Source organism: Tachysurus fulvidraco, chromosome 9 (assembly GCF_022655615.1).
Source record: "Tachysurus fulvidraco isolate hzauxx_2018 chromosome 9, HZAU_PFXX_2.0, whole genome shotgun sequence".
NCBI classification, from domain to species: domain Eukaryota; kingdom Metazoa; phylum Chordata; class Actinopteri; order Siluriformes; family Bagridae; genus Tachysurus; species Tachysurus fulvidraco.
The window spans coordinates 1,494,414-1,514,413 of NC_062526.1; the positions used below are offsets into that span (position 1 = coordinate 1,494,414).

General features: G+C 42.1%; 3 protein-coding genes and 1 long non-coding RNA gene across 9 annotated transcripts in view; all 4 read right to left on the minus strand.

Moving 5' to 3' along the window:
• Positions 1–1,439, minus strand: part of mxd1 (MAX dimerization protein 1) — a 29,064-nt gene extending 27,625 nt beyond the window's left edge. Inside the window, exon 1 of one of the 2 annotated variants that reach the window (XM_047818021.1) lies at positions 91–1,439. In XM_047818021.1, coding sequence (XP_047673977.1) covers positions 91–157 — 67 coding nt within the window. In that variant the 5' untranslated portion in view covers positions 158–1,439. The remainder of the gene's footprint in view (positions 1–90) is intronic. The other variant, XM_047818020.1, reaches the window with a different exon arrangement.
• A 431-nt stretch (positions 1,440–1,870) lies between these two features.
• On the minus strand, positions 1,871–6,209 carry snrnp27 (small nuclear ribonucleoprotein 27 (U4/U6.U5)). The gene is made up of 6 exons (XM_027168924.2): positions 6,027–6,209; positions 5,512–5,662; positions 3,984–4,096; positions 3,799–3,878; positions 3,050–3,114; positions 1,871–2,112 (listed from the first exon to the last, which is right to left on the minus strand). Exons 1-6 carry the CDS (start codon positions 6,061–6,063, stop codon positions 2,058–2,060), a joined length of 501 nt encoding a protein of 166 aa, XP_027024725.1. The 5' UTR covers positions 6,064–6,209; the 3' UTR covers positions 1,871–2,057.
• Positions 6,210–6,702: 493 nt separating this feature from the next.
• LOC125145417 lies at positions 6,703–7,342 on the minus strand. The gene is made up of 2 exons (XR_007143788.1): positions 7,282–7,342; positions 6,703–7,177 (listed from the first exon to the last, which is right to left on the minus strand). It is a non-coding gene; the product is annotated as an uncharacterized LOC125145417 (long non-coding RNA).
• A 1,010-nt stretch (positions 7,343–8,352) lies between these two features.
• add2 (adducin 2 (beta)) overlaps positions 8,353–20,000 on the minus strand; it is a 21,520-nt gene continuing 9,872 nt past the window's right edge. For 2 of the 5 annotated variants that reach the window (XM_027168866.2, XM_027168914.2), the window contains 12 exons: positions 19,389–19,540; positions 18,250–18,330; positions 17,470–17,619; positions 17,101–17,244; positions 16,920–17,018; positions 16,629–16,805; positions 14,382–14,624; positions 13,521–13,643; positions 13,103–13,189; positions 11,943–12,069; positions 10,109–10,198; positions 8,353–9,362 (listed from right to left, as the gene is read on the minus strand). In XM_027168866.2, the coding sequence (XP_027024667.1) occupies positions 9,091–9,362; positions 10,109–10,198; positions 11,943–12,069; positions 13,103–13,189; positions 13,521–13,643; positions 14,382–14,624; positions 16,629–16,805; positions 16,920–17,018; positions 17,101–17,244; positions 17,470–17,619; positions 18,250–18,330; positions 19,389–19,540 (1,745 nt within the window). In that variant the 3' untranslated portion in view covers positions 8,353–9,090. The remainder of the gene's footprint in view (positions 9,363–10,108; positions 10,199–11,942; positions 12,070–13,102; positions 13,190–13,520; positions 13,644–14,381; positions 14,625–16,628; positions 16,806–16,919; positions 17,019–17,100; positions 17,245–17,469; positions 17,620–18,249; positions 18,331–19,388; positions 19,541–20,000) is intronic. The other 3 variants (XM_027168885.2, XM_027168902.2, XM_027168892.2) reach the window with 3 other exon arrangements.

Below are 20,000 nucleotides of genomic sequence, written 5' to 3' on the forward strand. Positions count from 1 at the left end.
CGCGCGCGTGCATGTTTGTTTGCATGCAAAATATTAAATATATATATATATATAAATATGTATTAAACAAGCTCGCGTTTTTTTTTTTACCTCTTTCTCTACGATCAAGATACTCAGCAGCTTCGATCAACATCTGCACCATCCCGATGGCCGCCATGTTCCACAATAACACTGCCGTTAGTTACGGTGTAAATAAAGAAAAACAAAAATAGAACAAAAATAAACAGGAGGAAAAATGTTGTCCTCGCGCGCGTCCGTTAGAGAAAAATCCCAAACAAAAACAAAGCTAGCTCAGTGACAGCATGGGGAAAAATATATTCTGTGAGGTAAATGTTTTATACAAAAACGTGTCGTTCAAGAAAAAGTAGTTTTATTTTTATATTCAATCTTGTGTCGGTTCCCAAATGACGTGTCAGCAGCGAGCTAATGTGGCTAATCCGTGCTGTGATGCTAATGTACGGGCTGTGGTGAAAAAAACAAACAAACACAAGCAGACAAAAATAAAGCTCTGAAAAATTATGGGTGCAAATTATATAAAGTGCGAGTGAAAAAAATTATTAATAGATTTTTTTTTTAATTTTTCTTCTTCCAAATGAAATGTCAAAAACAAAAACAAACCTCGGACTGAATTTTCGCCTAAAAATTTATATAATAAATTAGCTTCAGATTAAAAGCCCGTTTTTTTTGCACTTCTGCTAAAATACTTCACTTGACGTTTTAATGGAAATAAAAAAATTTAGAAAAAAAATCAGCTGCTGGTTTGTTTAAAAAAAGTGACAAAATGAGCAAGAAAATAAAAAATAAACAAAGTGACAGACTTCCTGTCAAAAAACCCCTAAAGTTTTACTGAATCTGATCAGGCTACGTTTCATTATCTGCCGTCAGCTCTTTTAGCAACCGGTTGATTTTATTCTTAGGATTTAAATTTGAACAAAAAAACAAGCGAACAAAATGATAAACGTCGCTCTTTGCAGGCAGCTGAAACGCTTGTGAAGAGGCTGTCATATTATCCTGTTCTAGACTGACAACTCGGTCTCAATCGCACGCTCGCTCCCTAAACAAGCTCCCTACGTAGCGCACAAAACAGCCTCATCTCGAGCTCACTCTTTACGTGTAACGCGTTTATTGGAACGCGACCCTAAAACGCCAGAGGACCCGCTCTACCATTGGACGACGCGTTAAGGAAAACTCGTCTCCTATTGGTCATGAAAACAAGGGCCGCGCGTGACACGAAGCCGCTTTCCTATTGGTCAAATCGGTCGTGGTTTCGACAGCTGAAGAGAACTGAGGGAAAAAATAAAAAGCAAAAAATACGCAACTAACAAAACGTGTATCTGTATGTTTTTAGTCAGAAATAACACAGAAATGGATTCGATGATGGTCATTCGAACGGTGTAACGTCTACTCGGTTTATTTAGTCAGAAATCGAAGCCATTCGTGTTTCGTTTGTTGTTCAATCGCTATTGGTCGCCTCTCGCCAGCAGTCTCTTCTGATTGGTCGACAAGCAACACCCCCGGAAGTGCAGCTTAGCCACGCCCACCCTCCTCTTGCACATGCTGCTTTGCAGAAACAGGACTTCCAGATGCTCACGACCAAAAACTATAACATTCTGTTGTACTTTCTCTATCTTTCCCAACACTAACACATGTAAACATCCCTGAATTATTCTTTAATAAATAATTACATTAATAAAATAAATGATTACTGTTATTATGACCAGTTAGTGCCATGTGACTCATTACAATCAGTGGACTGACCTGATGAAGGCCAAGTGTATGTACACAGTAACACCTGACACTGGGGCATTTATTCTAGATTATAACATCATAACAAAAGTATAATTAATAACAATAATTATTAAGAAAAAGCCACAATGATGTCAAACTTTATTGAATGTTGGTATATATAATGTACATTACACGTATATGAACAGATTTAGGCCTATAGTATTGGACACAAACAAACAAAATGTAAAATATATGCTCAACAATTAGGAAAGAAAACACACTATAAACATCAACGCGACACTCGTTAAAGTCGCAGAGGTCGTCTTCCATCAAGCGATGAAGTCCAGCGGTCTGTTGAAGCCACCTTTCCTGTTCATGTATTGCCTGTAAAAGAAAATATGATTACATCATTGATCTCCTCTCTGCAGCAACATATTACATCACCGTCAGCCAATGGGAGTCTTTGTTTCTGAGCTGGGAAGTGACTCTGGACGTGATTGGCCGACTGAGCCGAGGAGCAGCTGCTGCTGCTAACAGGGATGTAAACAACACGGCGTCTCCTCAGCATCATGCAGACAGGAGGAAAAAAAAAAAAAAAAAAGGATCTCCATCCTGAGACGGTTCGTGCAGAAGTCTCATATCGTAGAAACGCACGAACGGAGGACATTTAGAGACGAACAGTTCTATTTATTTATAAACCAGCACATAAAACTCTTTAATTAAAGCAAAAATGAGAGATGAGGATCTTTTTCACCCTCGTACATGTACATTTAAAAATCTAATTTCATTTATATTTCCCCTCATACTTCCACGTTATTTTTAAATAGACCTCACTTTAGTTTATTTACACATCACTGCCATCTCCATCTAAATGTTTTTCTAATCAAATCTATCCACTGTTCTCTTATTCAGTATTTTTTAGAAAAATCCAAGAACCGGGGGGACGACCTGATTACAGAACGAACAGAACGTTCTGCACGTCACACGGAAAGACGTGGTCGTTTCCACGGAATTGAGAGACGACCGTTAACGTGCCGAGTGTCAGAGGAGTTTGGGTTTAACACCAGAGAACGTTTGTAAAAGAAATGGAGCTTAATGGTGTGTGTGAAATCAGAGAGAGCGAGCGAGAGAGAGCGAGAGTTTCACCTTTAGGATGCTGCATTTAATCCTACAGGTTTTCAGGAGATGCACAAACGAGTGCAAGAACGCTGACGTAATCGATCTGAGCTCAGAGGGGAAACGCAGCCTGTTCTAATGATTGCAAATGAAGGAAAACTGTGTGCGTGAGAGACAGAGATCGAAATAAATATATAACACAAACCTGTATTTCCTCTTCTGCGTGACGTTGATGGCGTGTGCGTTTACAGAACCGTCCACCTTCCGACCCTGAGAGAAACAAAGAGCTTGGTTTTTATTCTAGACCATAAATAAGCAGAGGATTAAAGCAGGGGAAGATTAAACACTGGGATGTAAAATCAGACGTTTATTATTTAATTCAATTAAAAAAAAAAATTACAACAAATATATCACCTTAATGATAACGTGAGACACGCAGTATGACGTAAAGGTTAAATAAACAACCGTCCAGATAAACAGCAGGGGTTCAAAATGAGAGACTATTCCATTAAATAAAGAGTTTGTTTTAGAGAAGAAAAACATTTTGTAAATTTGACCAAACGATGAATCGTCTGTTCAGAATGTAATTGTTATTTATTTAAAGAAAACGTTCTGATGTTTATAGACTTGATAAATCGTCAGAAAATTAATCACACTGTTAACGAAATGGATGAAACTCAAAAACTGCAGGTTTTGGTCTCATGGCGCCACCGTGTGGACTTTATGGGAGACATCAAAAACACACAGCAGGGCTGAACAGATTCACACACACACACACACACACACACACACACACAGAGAGAGGGTGAGCGAGTGTGTGAGTGAGACAGAGAGAGAGAGAGTGAGTGAGTGAGAATGAGGGTGTGTGTGCGTGAGAGAGAGTGTGATTTAGAGAGGGAGGGAGAGGGAGAGATTTTTATAAAGAGGAGCTATACAAAGTGGTGTCACTCTCACCTTCGTGGTGTCAAAGGAACCGAAGCCCATCAGCTTCATCATCTCAATCTCCTCCTCCGTTTTCCCCTGCATGTCCTCGGCTGTGACACACACACACACACACACACACACACACACACACACACACCATTAATATTATGTTTATCACTGCTGTCTGTTACATGTCTGTATGAACACAGTCTCACCTGATATCTGATGGACCTTCACAGGCTTATCCTTCACCTCCTTCCGCTCATCCTCTCGTCTGTCTTTCTGCCTGAGCGGTGACAGTGAGGACGAACGGTGTCGCCGTGGAGACCTGTGTTTAAACACACACGGACATGACACCGGTTTCTAATCACACCGTACGAGATACCGAACAATCAGATTCTCAACAACCAAAGGGTGTAACGCTCAACAACCAAAGGGTGTGACAACACGCTCATTTGCATATTATACCAGATGTGGGCGTGGCCAAACACTGTTTATACGTATACACACAGTTTGGTCGTCCCTCACATTTTGTAAATATTTTATTTAATATATATTTATACATTATATGATATTGTATAAATACATATGATGTAATATATTTTCATGTGACAACACTGAAGAAATGACACTGTTCTCCAATGTAAAGTAGTGTGTGTGTGTGCAGCTTGTCTAACAGTGTAAAGTAGTGTGTGTGTGTGCAGCTTGTCTAACAGTGTAAAGTAGTGTGTGTGTGTGTGCAGCTTGTCTAACAGTGTAAAGTAGTGTGTGTGTGTGTGCAGCTTGTCTAACAGTGTAAAGTAGTGTGTGTGTGTGCAGCTTGTCTAACAGTGTAAAGTAGTGTGTGTGTGTGTGCAGCTTGTCTAACAGTGTAAAGTAGTGTGTGTGTGTGTGCAGCTTGTCTAACAGTGTAAAGTAGTGTGTGTGTGTGCAGCTTGTCTAACAGTGTAAAGTAGTGTGTGTGTGTGTGCAGCTTGTCTAACAGTGTAAAGTAGTGTGTGTGTGTGCAGCTTGTCTAACAGTGTAAAGTAGTGTGTGTGTGTGCAGCTTGTCTAACAGTGTAAAGTAGTGTGTGTGTGTGCAGCTTGTCTAACAGTGTAAAGTAGTGTGTGTGTGTGCAGCTTGTCTAACAGTGTAAAGTAGTGTGTGTGTGTGCAGCTTGTCTAACAGTGTAAAGTAGTGTGTGTGTGTGCAGCTTGTCTAACAGTGTAAAGTAGTGTGTGTGTGTGCAGCTTGTCTAACAGTGTAAAGTAGTGTGTGTGTGCAGCTTGTCTAACAGTGTAAAGTAGTGTGTGTGTGTGCAGCTTGTCTAACAGTGTAAAGTAGTGTGTGTGTGTGCAGCTTGTCTAACAGTGTAAAGTAGTGTGTGTGTGTGCAGCTTGTCTAACAGTGTAAAGTAGTGTGTGTGTGTGCAGCTTGTCTAACAGTGTAAAGTAGTGTGTGTGTGTGCAGCTTGTCTAACAGTAAAGTAGTGTGTGTGTGCAGCTTGTCTAACAGTGTAAAGTAGTGTGTGTGTGTGTGCAGCTTGTCTAACAGTGTAAAGTAGTGTGTGTGTGTGTGCAGCTTGTCTAACAGTGTAAAGTAGTGTGTGTGTGCAGCTTGTCTAACAGTGTAAAGTAGTGTGTGTGTGCAGCTTGTCTAACAGTGTAAAGTAGTGTGTGTGTGTGTGTGTGTGCAGCTTGTCTAACAGTGTAAAGTAGTGTGTGCAGTGCGTGTGTGTCTGTGTTCTTGTCTCGTGCTCACCTGGATCGCCGCCTGTGCGGTGAGCGCGAGCGGCTCCTACGCCGTTCCCGGTCCCTGTCCCGGTCTCGAGACCGTGAGCGCGTGCGCTCCCTCTCACGCTCTCTGCGCCTGCGCTCGCGCTCCCGGGAAGTCGAGCGCGAGCGGCGTCTCTCTGCAAACAACAACAACAACAACAACAACAATGTTAAAGATGAGTCGAACGTCGGGCCTCGTCCCAAATCTCCCTCACAATCAGACACTAGTGTGTGTTATACACCTCACACGTGTTGTAATAATAATAATAATAATAATAATAATAATAATAATAATAATAATAATAATAAGTATTATAATTATTATTATGTAAACAAAAACACACCGGAGATAGAGAAGTATTTATGTACTAAAGCGCTTCGTCCTGCACACATAACTGATGTTACATGTTACACACCACTTTAACGTTATTTATCTCTGTGCGCTTTCAGCAGGCATTCTACAGCTAATAGCTTCATAGAATATATAAAAACAAACCATACCACGTCGTGGGGGTGACCTGCTCCTACTCCGACCCATAGTTTAGATTTAAATCCTTTTGTTTTAAGTTGCAATAACAATAAGCTTGTAGAAATTTCTCGGTGTAAACGTTCGCGTTACGCCATTTTCTATCCAAGCGCGCGACAGAAAACACCTTCCGGAGGGAAACAAAGCCTCGGTTCTCCTTCTAACGGTTCCGACTTTTATTCGAATCAGAATCAGAATCAACTTTATTCGCCATATATAGTCATATATTCTCTGTTCATATTAAATACTCATACTGTTTATATTGTATCACATCTGCATGGTCTTGTATAGTAGTATAGTGTTATTTATGTCTGTACTTTTGAACATCAACACACTTGGCCAATAAACCTGATTCTGATCCTAATTCTGATTCGTATGTATGTGTGTACAGGTGCTGGTCATATAATTAGAATATTATCAAAAACTAATTCCATTCAAAAAGTGAAACTTGTATATTATATTCATACATTACACACAGGAAACACTAACTAGCACTTCTTTCCTTACCTTTAGCAACACAACCTTTGACACTTTCTCATTGTAACCTTGAACAAATGTTTTAAACTCATGGTATCTTAAGTATGTAACTTAGTGAGCAGCATTAATGTATTCATTGTTAGAGATTTAAGCACTTATGTACGTTGCTCTGGATAATATCATCAAAATTTGATTTATTTCACTAATTCCATTCAAAAAGTGAAACCTGTATATTATATTCATTCATACACACAGACTGATATATTTCAAACGTTATAAGTTATTTTAACTTTGAAAATCCCAAATTAAGTATCTCAGAAAATTTGAATATTACTTAAGACCAATACAAAGAAAGGATTTTTAGAAATCTGGGCCAAGTGAAAACATGTCCAGCACTCAATACTTAGTTGGGGCTCCTGAATTACTGCAGCAATGCGGCGTGGCATGGAGTCGATCAGTCCGTGGCACTGCTCAGGTGTTATGAGAGCCCAGGTTGCTCTGATCGTGGCCTTCAGCTCTTCTGCATTGTTGGGTCTGGCATATCGCATCGTCCGCTTCACAATACACCATAGATGTTCTATGGGGTTAAGGTCAGGCGAGTTTCTGGCCAATTAAGAATAGGGATCCCATGGTGTGCAGGTGCCAAGTCCTGTTGGAAAATGAAATCTCCATTTTTCGTCATGATTTAACTATTAAATCATTTAAAATTTAATGGACAATTTGACCATTTTCCAGAGATGCCAATCAACCTACCATGCATGTCTTTGGACCGGGGGAGGAAACCGAGGTGCCCGGAGGAAACCCCTGAGGCACGGAGAGAACATGCAAACTCCACACACAAGGCGGAGGCGGGACTCGAACCCCCAACCCTGGAGGTGTGAGGCAAACGTGCTAACCACTAAGCCACCATGCCCCCCCCCCCCCCCGTTTCCAACATATTAACATATATTTTGCAAAACCTTTTGTAATATTTGATATAATAAACCTCATTAATATGCAAAAATGCCTCATTTTCTAGTAAAATCACAAACAAACAAAAAAAATTTTTTGAATTATTTTCACTATAGAGGCACAAAAGTTGATGCACAATTACAGGCTGATATATTTCAAAGCCAGGATATTGTTTTGAAACCATTTTGACCATTTTTAATGTCAGCAAATAATAAAACGTGTTTTTTTCCAGGTCAAATTGACTTGAATGCTTATAAGTCAAAATGCAATGCCCAATGCTTGTGTGTGTGTGTGTGTGTGTGTGTGTGTGTGTGTGTGTGTGTGTGTGTGTGTGTGTGTGTGTGTGTGTGTGTGTGTGTGTGTGCGTGCGTGCGTGTGTGTGTGTAGCATCATTTCAGTAGATCATATTTTGCCCTCAGCTAGGCAAAGGCATATCAAAAGTGTGAAATATTTACAAATATGTAGTTTTTTTCCCCGGAGGCCTAATGAAATGCAATGCCCTATTTGTGTGTGTGTGTGTGTGTGTGTGTGTTTTGGGTGCATGTGTTAGTGGACATTTTATGTGTGCATTTTTGTGTCTGTATGTATGTTTATTGCGCTGAAAAGGGAAAAAGTGTGACCTATTGCCCCACTAAATGTGGCCGGGTCAAGGATGACTTGAGGAGTTTTACAAACACATAAATTCAACGAAAATAGACAAAATTAATTTTACTTGCAAAGTTCATCATTTGGAACAATCCTGGAAAATTTCAGGCAAATATGTGGAAGGAAACCCAAGTTATGACACATTAAACTTTCCAGCCGGGTCAGATTGACCCGAGGTCTGCAGAAGGGTTAAAAAACAACAACAACAACAACAACAGCAGGCAGAAATTCTTGTCAATGATTTTTATTGACCGGCACAACCTCGGGTTTCGTCTATCACTTTACATCCTAACATGACATGGATTCAAACCAGCACATATTCACACAAAGGAGATTAAATAAGAGTTACTGACTGTAAAAATAATTACAACCGCCAAAGAAAATAATCGATAATAGAAAACAAGTCTAGGAAGTGGAATGTCTGAGTGCTGTTACAAAGTCGGGCCTTTTTTCATTCGTTTGCATATACAAGTCAAAGTCATGTTTATTTGGCGTTTTATTTTTTCTATTCATAAATTCTATTTATAACCATGTGAAACTCGAAGAGGAAGCCAGATCGCCGTCGGTAAAGATGACACGTGATGGGGGGTACATGTGTGATATAACCGTCAGCAGGCGATTAACATCAGAAGTGCTGACTTCATGCCGTGTTCTTGTCTAACGTGCTCGTGCCGAGTATAACGTGAAGTTAAAAAGCATGTGAACAGCTCGTTTCTGGAGCTTTCTTCATTGTGGGGTTTAGTCAGATCATCATGAGAATAAGCTTTGTTATAAAACAATAATCTGAAAATGCTTCATGGACAAACAGATGGATACACACTGTGTGTTAATCAAATGTTTGTGTTACTGGAACAACAGACGTGTGTGTGTGTGTGTGTGTGAGAGAGAGACAGTGTGTGTGAGAGTGTGTGTGTGTGTGTGTGTGAGAGAGAGAGAGAGAGAGAGAGAGAGAGAGAGAGACAGATCTCAAGTCTCAGCCTTCTCTTTCTGCTTCTTGCTCTTCTTTAGGAATGACGGAGCTTTGAACTTCTTCTTCTTCTTGAACGGTGACTTTGAGGGAGAGCCCTCGGGGGTGGTGCCCACAGGCTTGGTGGGCGGGGCAGCGGGCGGGACAACAGAGCTTTCTGATGTGTCACTGGTGGAGAGAGCCTTCAATCCTTTCTCCAGCTCTTCCTGCTGCTTCTCAGCCTCCTCCTCCTTCCCGTTCGGGACCGTGTCCATGGTTTTCCCGTCCGTCTCTGAAGTCAGGAGAAGAAGTAAAAGTGTTAAACTAGACAGCTTTATTTCGCACGTCTGCTGTGTTGAGTTTGAACAAAACCCTGGTGAGTTCTCGGTGCGGTTCTTCACTCACAGCGAGAGCACAGCGATCACGCTCAGGTCTGAGAGAAAGTGGCACATCTGCTTCTCAGCAGACTCAAGCGAAATAAAGCAAGTCGACTCTGAGTCGACTCTGAGTCGACTCTAAATGAATCAAATATGCTGCGTTACTTGAGTTGCAGTGTTTTTAATCTCCTACTAAACTGAGCCAAAGGACTGAGCTGTAGCTTTGTAGAAATGCCATGTGCCATTAGCGTGCAGACATAAAAATGTTATCTATAAAATTACCGAATCGTTTATTTAGCGCTGGTTGTTCTCTGTGCTCTAGTCACACGTGCTAACGATTCGTTTCATTTTTCTATATTAATCAGGACATCTTCAGCTCTATTCGCACCTCATTTAATTCTGTGCAGTGTAAAATCAAACAACAAAAAAAAAGACACAGAAGAATCGAATTCACTCTGATTCCTTCTCTTATTTAAGCTTGAAAGAAATTTCTCAATGCACATTTGTAGAAAAGAAGAAAACAGGACGTTATTATTCCGGTTAAACATGAAGGATTCGAGCTCCACCCACACGTCTAAGCAGAGTTACTCAGAAAGCCACAGTGTTATTAGTGAGCATGTTGTGTGAGTGTGTTAGAGACGTGCGAGGTGTGAGGGCTCACCTGAGGCAGGTGGTTTGACGGGGGAGGGGACTTTTGTAGGAGAGGAAGCAGGGGGAGGAGTCCCTGTATCGTTTGTCACCTCCTCCACACCTGACGAGGAGGAGATGGGAGGGAAGGAGATGTAAAAACGAGCGATTAGTGAGTTACACACAGAGAGTTTAGTGATACTGTGGAATAACAGCTTGTGAATCTTAACATCGGAGAGAAGCGAATGATTCTGTACAGATAATGAGATATATTACAACAACAACAACAAAAACATCCTGAGGATCATGGCTGATGTTAAACTAAAGACAATTCTCATTTCACTTCAGACGAATCAGAACAGCTTCAGTTACATAACAGTAACGTATCGTATTTATATATAAAGTGCTGTGCAATTTTTTATTTGGCAGCGAGCGGTTAAATTAAACGTCGTTAATGGGTGGATCGTGTAACTAAGGTGTGATTCCTTCTTCTCAGGTGAGGTGAGTGATTCACTTTTTAACATTTTTTATTTTTTCATGATTTCAGTAAATTATTTTATATCTTTCATTTTATCTCTCATATACTGTTTTGTTTGAAGATCTGAAACAATTATGTGGAAATAAAAGAAATCAGGAAAGGGGGTCATTACTTTTTCACAAAAGTGTGTATTAAAATGAAGATACAAATCAAACAGGAAGCAAGTTACCGTCAGCACCCTGCATCACGATACGACTTCAGACTTTAAAGGTGGGGTCTCCGTTGTTTGAAAGCCAATGTCGACATATAAAATCACCAAAACAAACACGCCCCTAACCCAAACGGGTCCCACCCCTGTATCGATAGCTCCGTACACACATACATACGTAACCCGGGCGACTAACAGAAAGAAACGTGTCTTTATCACAGCTGAAGGGAAGAACAATACGATTGTAGATAAACAAACAAGCAAAAATGCCACACAAGCATAATGATGTAAAGGACAAAGGCATATATTAGTTCTGTGTAACAAAGCAAAACCAACGTTACTCACCTATCGAGAAGGAAAAAAGCGCCTCGGCGTCTTAAGTAAAGTCGGCCACATATTCACAGGTCGGAGTTTCCCGAGTCGATAACTCCTGAGCTAAACGCTGTTACTACACAAAACGCGGTTGTAGCTGCCTCTCTACATTACTACGATAGAAAAGAGGTGTTATTTGTGTAGTAACAGCGTTTAGCTCAGGAGTTATTGACTCGGGAAACTCCAACCTGTGAATATGTGGCCGACTTCCTGCTCCTTCAGTTCTCTCCAGCGCTGGAAAGCTGATCCTATATTAACACGTCCTACTTCTTGTCCTTATCGTAAGTCTTTCTTCTCTTTCTTTCTTTGTTTTTATCCTCCATGTCGATGTTAAAACCGCTTTCTGCTAACGTCACACATGCGCACTGAACACTCTCTCCGCCCATATTGACAAGCCCCGCCCCTTTCTGCTCATTGGCTACACGTTTGTTTTGATTTTTGTTTATTATTCGGCCCAACTCGGTTTTCTGAAGCATTTCTCAAAAATCTGAGACCCTGCCTTTAAGCCATGCTCACTTTCTGTGTTTAGAGATGTGAGTGTGTCTGAACGATGAGATTAGTGTGATTCAAGCTAAACTGGTAGCACAGTTGGAGTGCACAGTGATTAGTGGTAGTGTAGTGTGTAGCAGGTCATTTGGGATGCGCTGCACACGCAGGATGTTTAAGAGAACGTTCGGTTCAGCTGTTGCTTTGTTGTGTACTAGTGTGAACGTAGGATCATGCACCGGGGACAGATTTATCTGGCAGACATGTGAGATGCTGTAGAAGGACAAGGAACAGAGTAATGGTTAGTGGTGTTGGGGGTCGTACCGTCCACCACCTCCTTCTTACGCTCAACTTCTTTGCGATATTCCTCCAGCGCCTGATCCGTCAGCTCGTTGAACGGGTTCGGTGGTTCCGGCTCGGGGGTTGAAGGGGGCTCCATGATTTCTGGAGACTGTGTTGAGGGGCACATGTACATATCACACACACACACACACACACACACACACACACACACACACACACACACACACACACACACACACACGTCAGACATAAAGAATCATTACACACAACACAAGATGTTTATATGCAAATCTATATTTTTTTATTCTTCCACTTTTTTGCACTGATGATGATGATGATGATGATGAGTACAGTGATGGTACGCCTGTCATTCAGGTACAATGATTAATTCTGGAGCATTCACACACTCCGTCATTTGGTCTCAAAGCTCCTGTCTGACTTAGTTTAGTGAGATGAGCCTGAGATCAGACATCACACTCTGAGCTGAGAAGACAGAAAATCAATCACCTTAACACACACACGAGGTAAGATGTCACTCAGAATGTTCTCTGTAAATAAAGATCATCACATTCTTATGACAGCTGGAGATCAGTGCCAAGTGTGTGTGTGTTTGTTTGTGAGAGTGTGTGTGTGGGGGTCTATGTGTGTGTGCGGGTGTATATATGTGTGTGTGTATGTGTGTGTACGTATGTTTGTGTGTGTGGGGGTCTATATGTGTGTGTGTGTGTGTGTGTGTGTATGTGTGTGTGTATGTGTGTATGTATGTATATAAGTGTGTGTGTATGTGAGTGTATGTATATGTGTGCTTATGTGTGTGTGTGTATGTGTGTGTGTGTGTGTGTGTATGTGTGTGTGTGTATGTGTGTGTGTGTGTGTGTGTGTGTGTGTGTGTGTGTGTGTGTGTGTATATGTGTGTGTATGTGTGTGTGTGTGTGTGTGTGTGTGTATGTGTGTATATGTGTGTGTGTGTGTGTATGTGTGTATATGTGTGTGTATGTGTGTGTGTGTGTGTGTGTGTGTGTATGTGTGTGTGTGTGTGTGTGTGTATGTGTGTGTATGTGTGTATATGTGTGTGTATGTGTGTGTGTGTGTGTGTGTGTGTGTGTGCAAGTAGAACATTGACTCTAAAGTCAGCCCATTCTCCTGTACAGATATCTGTCATGAGTGTTTAGTGTCCGTACCGGTGGGCTGTTCTCTGTGATCACGCCGGCTAATAACTGAGACTGCGGTCCTGCCGTCTTCATGTCCTGACGGTTCTGCTCTCGGATCTGAGATCAAGAGAAGAAAAAGAAGGAAAAAAAACAGGATTATTATAGCGCTGTTCGAATTCTCCAGGTCCGATTGGTCAGAAGGTGTTTCTATAGTGTCGTTTCTATAGTAACGGCTCATTCACAGGGTTTCGAACAGAAGCCGAGAGTGAAATTTGAGCATTAAGATCCTTTTCCTGTTGCTGTGTCTTTTTTTGTGGCATTTTAGACCTCACTTAAAGGACCTCGTTGTTTACATTTTCATCTTAGAGGTCTGTTGAAGGAAGGCTCTTAATGCTCTGATTTCCTTTTCTTTCTTTTTATTTAAACATGTCGTTTCACGATACTGTACCTTATTCCTGGTCTCCAGAACCTCCTGCGGGTTGGTAAAGAGAGGAACAAACTGGTTGGGGTTTTCGATCTTGATGGCTGTGCCGCCGCTTTGGGTTACCTCGTCTGACCGCAGCCACTGCCACTGATGACGAAATGAAACGGAGAGTGAGCGGGAGTTTGTGTATATATTGGAGGTGAATATGGAGGAGACAGAACAGCAAAACAGGTATAGAGTGGTGCAGCCAGAGGGCAGCAGAGACACTGCAGTAATCTGTCTCATGATCCTGAAATATCTCCTCTGCATTGCAGAGGGACAGAGAGAGAGAGACAGAGACAGAGAGAGAGAGAGAGAGAGAGAGAGAGAGAGAGAGAGAGAGAGAGAGAGAGAGAGATGGAGAGGGAGGGAGAGAGACAGAGAGAGACAGAGAGGGAGACAGAGAGAGAGAGAGAGAGAGGGAGGGAGAGAGAGGGAGAGAGAGGGAGAGGGAGCAAGAGAGAGGGAGGGAGAGGGAGGGAGAGAGACAGAGAGAGACGGAGAGGGAGGGAGAGAGAGAGAGACAGAGACAGAGAGGGGGAGAGAGAGGGAGGGAGAAAGAGGGAGGGAGAGAGAGAGTCAGAGACAGAGAGTGAGAGTGAGAGTCAGAGACAGAGAGAGAGAGAGAGAGAGAGAGAGAGAGTACAAAGAGACTTGTAGTTTTTTAGTACATTAGTTAACTTTTAGGAAGTGAACTCTAGGCCTGGCTTGTTGCTAAAGAAAAGCAGTTTACTGTATATGAAAATTTTACCTTCTCTTTTCCAGTGTTAATAATTTCAGATTGTAAACATACTGTACATTAACATTGATGTGGTTCATGGCAGTGAAAGCTGGTGTAGTTCTGACCGTGGTGCGGTGGCCGGGGCTCGCCTGGTCCTGGTTGACCTTTTGGTAAGTGTTAGGTGTGTTCAGCCATCTTGTTTTCTCCATTTGTTGTTTGTGTGCGTGAGGTTGAAGACGCACTTGCACTCGTTTCCCCTCGTCATCGAAGCTGAAGGAGGTGACGGTGGCGGGAACCTCAACCTCTCTGCGCGTCCTGGAGCGCTCCAGGAGGACAGGGAAGCGGTAGGCATAACCGGTGCGGTATCCCTGAACACAAGCAGAAAGGGAACACAGCGCTTTTCATGACTATGTATTTTGAGTGGTGTTTGTATGGTGTAGTGTATATACAGTAGTGTAGGGTGTAGTGTATAGTGTATAAAGTGTAGTGTATAGTGTATACAGTGTAGGGTGTAGAGAATAGTGTATAAAGTGTAGAGTGTATAGTGTAAAAAGTGTAGTGTATAGTGTATACAGTGTAGGGTGTAGTGTATAGTGTATAAAGTGTAGAGTGTAGTGTATAGTGTATAAAGTGTAGTGTATAGTGTAAAAAGTGTAGTGTATAGTGTATAAAGTGTAGTGTATAAAGTGTAGAGTGTAGTGTATAATGTGTAGGGTGTAGTGTATAGTGTATAAAGTGTAGAGTGTAGTGTATAATGTGTAGGGTGTAGGGTGTAGTGTATAAAGTGTAGGGTGTAGTGTATAAAGTGTAGTGTATAGTGTAGAAAGTGTAGGGTGTAGTGTAGAAAGTGTAGTGTATAGTGTAGAAAGTGTAGTGTATAGTGTATAAAGTGTAGGGTGTAGTGTATAAAGTGTAGGGTGTAGTGTAGAAAGTTAGTGTATAGTGTATACAGTGTAGTGTGTAGTGTAGACAGTGTAGGGTGTAGTGTACAGTGTATAGTGTGTAGTGTATACAGTGTAGTGTATAGTGTATACAGTGTAGTGTGTAGTGTATACAGTGTAGTGTATAGTGTATACAGTGTGTAGTGTATACAGTGTAGTGTATAGTGTATACAGTGTGTAGTGTATACAGTGTAGTGTATAGTGTATACAGTGTGTAGTGTATACAGTGTAGGGTGTAGTGTATACAGTGTGTAGTGTATACAGTGTAGTGTGTAGTGTATACAGTGTAGGGTGTAGTGTATACAGTGTATAGTGTATACAGTGTAGGGTGTAGTGTATAATGTATAGTGTATACAGTGTAGGGGGTAGTGTATACAGTGTAGGGTGTAGTGAATAGTGTATAGTGTGTAGTGTATACAGTGTGGTGTAGTGTATAGTGTGTAGTGTATAGTGTATAGTGTGTAGCGTATACAGTGTAGTGTACAGTGTATACAGTGTAGGGTGTAGTGTATAGTGTATAGTGTGTAGTGTATACAGTGTAGGGTGTAGTATACAGTGTATAGTGTGTAGTGTATACAGTGTAGTGTACAGTGTATAGTGTATAGTGTGTAGTGTATACAGTGTAGTGTACAGTGTATACAGTGTAGGGTGTAGTATACAGTGTATAGTGTGTAGTGTATACAGTGTAGTGTACAGTGTATAGTGTATAGTGTGTAGTGTATACAGTGTAGGGTGTAGTGTATACAGTGTAGGGTGTAGTGTATAGTGTATAGTGTGTAGTGTATACAGTATAGTGTACAGTGTATACAGTGTAGGGTGTAGTGTATAGTGTATAGTGTGTAGTGTATACAGTGTAGTGTACAGTGTATAGTGTATAGTGTATACAGTGTAGTGTACAGTGTATACAGTGTAGGGTGTAGTGTATACAGTGTAGTGTACAGTGTATAGTGTATAGTGTGTAGTGTATACAGTGTAGTGTACAGTGTATACAGTGTAGGGTGTAGTGTATAGTGTATAGTGTATACAGTGTAGTGTACAGTGTATAGTGTATAGTGTGTAGTGTATACAGTGTAGTGTACAGTGTATACAGTGTAGTGTACAGTGTATAGTGTATAGTGTGTAGTGTATACAGTGTAGTGTACAGTGTATACAGTGTAGGGTGTAGTGTATAGTGTATAGTGTATACAGTGTAGTGTACAGTGTATACAGTGTAGGGTGTAGTGTATAGTGTACAGTGTGTAGTGTATACAGTGTAGTGTACAGTGTATACAGTGTAGTGTACAGTGTATAGTGTGTAGTGAATAGTGTATACAGTGTAGTGTACAGTGTATACAGTGTAGGGTGTAGTGTATAGTGTATAGTGTATACAGTGTAGTGTACAGTGTATACAGTGTAGTGTACAGTGTATACAGTGTAGGGTGTATTTCTGACCAGGTTGTCGAGGGTCCTCATGAGCGCCTCGAACTCGTGCTCTCCGAGTCGAGTCTTGTGCATGGGTCCGAAGGTGGATCCAGCCCAGCCCACGGTGCCGGTGGGGTTCGGTCTGTGCACGTTCCGGTCCAGCATGATGAGGTTCTCCTCTCCTCCAGCACAGCACAGAGCTGAAACCTGTAACATCACATATGTCTTTTCTGCTCACCCACGAGTCTACAGTCACACTGCACTGGTCCGGGATCAGATTTACGAACGCCGCTTCACAGGATACACGGCCTCAGTTCCTACCTGTATCTGACAGGCTGTCTGGATGTGGTAGATGGTGTAGAAGGCCTCCTCTACCGACTCTCCCAGAGCCACGAAGCCGTGGTTCCTCAGGACGAGAACCTTGTGTTGAGATAAATCAACTTATCATTCAGTGCATCAGTGAGCGTATCAGCTGATGATGATTCAGTGTTGTTCCTCTCACCTTGCATGAGGGCCCGAGACTCTTCTGCAGGTCCACTCTGTCCTCCTCCTCCTCCATTAAGCCATTGTAGTCGTAATACGCCACCTCGCCCACCAGCAAAGCCTCATGGGACAGCGGCAGGAGGCCACACTTCATGGCTGACACCTGGATCAAACGGATTAAAGTTTAAAAAACAAAAGATCAAAAAATAACTCATGATGATCAAAGAGCAAAAACACACTGTTACCTGTAAGTGTTGCTGTGTGAGTGTATGCAAATTATTTAGTTTTTGGAGATTTGTGTGTGTGTGTGTGTGTGTGTGTGTGTGTGTGTGTGTGTGTGTGTGTGTGTGTGTGTGTGTGTGTGTGTGTGTGTGTGTGTGTGTCGTACAGCAGCTGTAGCGGGAGTGTGGAGGTGTAGCAGGCAGCGCACATCGGGTCGGGCGGAGTAAATGGCCGAGTGCAGGCTGAAGGCGGATACATCTACTCCTAATGTAGTGCTGCCTTGCTCGATCACATCACCCAGGATATTCACCTTCACCTACACACACACACGCAAACACACACATACACACACACAGGAACACACACACACACACATACACACACACATACACACACACAGATTACACAGACACACACACACACACACACACACACACACACACATACACACACACACACATACACACACACAGATAACACAGACACACACACACACACACACACACACACACACACACATACACACACACACACATACACACACACAGATTACACAGACACACACACACACACACACACACACACACACACACACACACACACACACACACACAAACACAAACACACACACACACAAACACACACACACGCACACACACACACACACACACCATCCAGCAAACCAAATATAGCCACAGTTCAGTTTCAGAAGCCATTACAGCAGAACAGCTACACAGGACATTAGATATGTCTTATAAATGATCTCATGCATATTTCATCGTCTCATATTAAAATTATTCTCTGTGATTAAACGAACAGAATCAAATAATTCTTACACAACAGATGAGTAGACTGAGAGAGAAAACAAGTAAAAAATGATAAAATTTCAGACATTTAAAAAGCAGACATTTCTGCTCCCTGACAACACAGAGGGTGAGAGTCTCACCAGGTTAGAGGCGGTGACCTCGCCATAGGTCAGGCCTTCAGGTAGAACCAGGAAGTGCTCCTGCTCTTTACTGATACGCATCTACAGCCAGACCGAGAGAGAAGAGACAGTCAGAGACATTATTATACACACTGTGTCATAAACAAGTGCTTATTATAGCTGTCTACATGACGCTGTTAGTTGGGGTAGGGAATTTATATAAACATATTATCATATGAGTTAAGGTGTGGTAAATGGGTGTAGGGTGTAGTGCATAATGTGTTGTGTGTAGTGCGTGGGCTGTGGGGTGAAGGGTGTGTGTGTAAAGTATTGTGTGTAAGATGTAGAGTGTATTGTGAAGAATTTAATGAGAAAGGTGTAGCCTGTAGCGTGTAGGGTGTAGTGTGTAGGGTGTAGTGTGTAGGATGTATTGGGTAGGGTGTAGTGTGTAGTGTGCAGAGTGTAGCGTTTAGCATGTAGGGTGTAGTCTGTAAGGTGTAGTGTGCAGGGTGCAGAGTGTAGGATGTATTGCCCAGCATGTAGGGTGTAGTATGTAGGGTGTAGTGTGTAATGTTTAGAGTGTATATTAAGATGTAAGGTGTAGTGTGTAGTGTGCAGAGTGTAGTGTATAGTGTGTAGTGTGCAGAGTGTAGCGTGTAGGGTGTAGTGTGTTGTGTGTAATGTATAGTGTGTATATTAAGATGTAGGGTGTAGGGTGTTGTTTGTGGTGTGTATTATGTAGGGTGTAGTGTGTAACGTATAGAGTGTAAATTAAGATGTAGGGTGTAGGGTGTTGTTTGTGGTGTGTAGGATGTAGGGTGTAGGGTGTTGTTTGTGGTGTGTAGGATGTAGGGTGTAGTGTGTAACGTATAGAGTGTATATTAAGATGTAGGGTGTAGGGTGTTGTTTGTGGTGTGTAGGATGTAGGGTGTAGGGTGTTGTTTGTGGTGTGTAGGATGTAGGGTGTAGTGTGTAACGTATAGAGTGTATATTAAGATGTAGGGTGTAGGGTGTTGTTTGTGGTGTGTAGGATGTAGGGTGTAGGGTGTTGTTTGTGGTGTGTAGGATGTAGGGTGTAGTGTGTAACGTATAGAGTGTATATTAAGATGTAGGGTGTAGGGTGTTGTTTGTGGTGTGTAGGATGTAGGGTGTAGGCGCACCGTGAGCCGAGTGGTAGTGAGCTGAGTCCAGCCGTACAGTTCAAACAAACGGTGGACACTCGCCAGCTTACAGCGCATCAGCCGCTCCCCCTTTACCATGGCAACGCCATCCCATCCATGCAGGTCATTAATGGGGGTCACCATGGACATAGCTTGGGAGAGAGAGAGAGAGAGAGAGAGAGAGAGAGAGAGAGAGAGAGAGAGAGAGAGAGAGAGAGAGAGAGAAATTACTAGTGTCTATTAGCTGGTAATCACTCAGTGCTCACTGGGCTCACTAAGTGTTCAGTCAGTGTTTACTCAGTGCTCACTAAGTGTTCAGTCAGTGTTCAGTCAGTGTTTACTCAGTGCTCACTAAGTGTTCAGTCAGTGTTTTACTCAGTGCTCACTGTGTTCAGTCAGTGTTTACTCAGTGCTCACTAAGTGTTCAGTCAGTGTTTACTCAGTGCTCACTAAGTGTTCAGTCAGTGTTTTACTCAGTGCTCACTAAGTGTTCAGTCAGTGTTCAGTCAGTGTTTACTCAGTGCTCACTAAGTGTTCAGTCAGTGTTTTACTCAGTGCTCACTGTGTTCAGTCAGTGTTTACTCAGTGCTCACTAAGTGTTCAGTCAGTGTT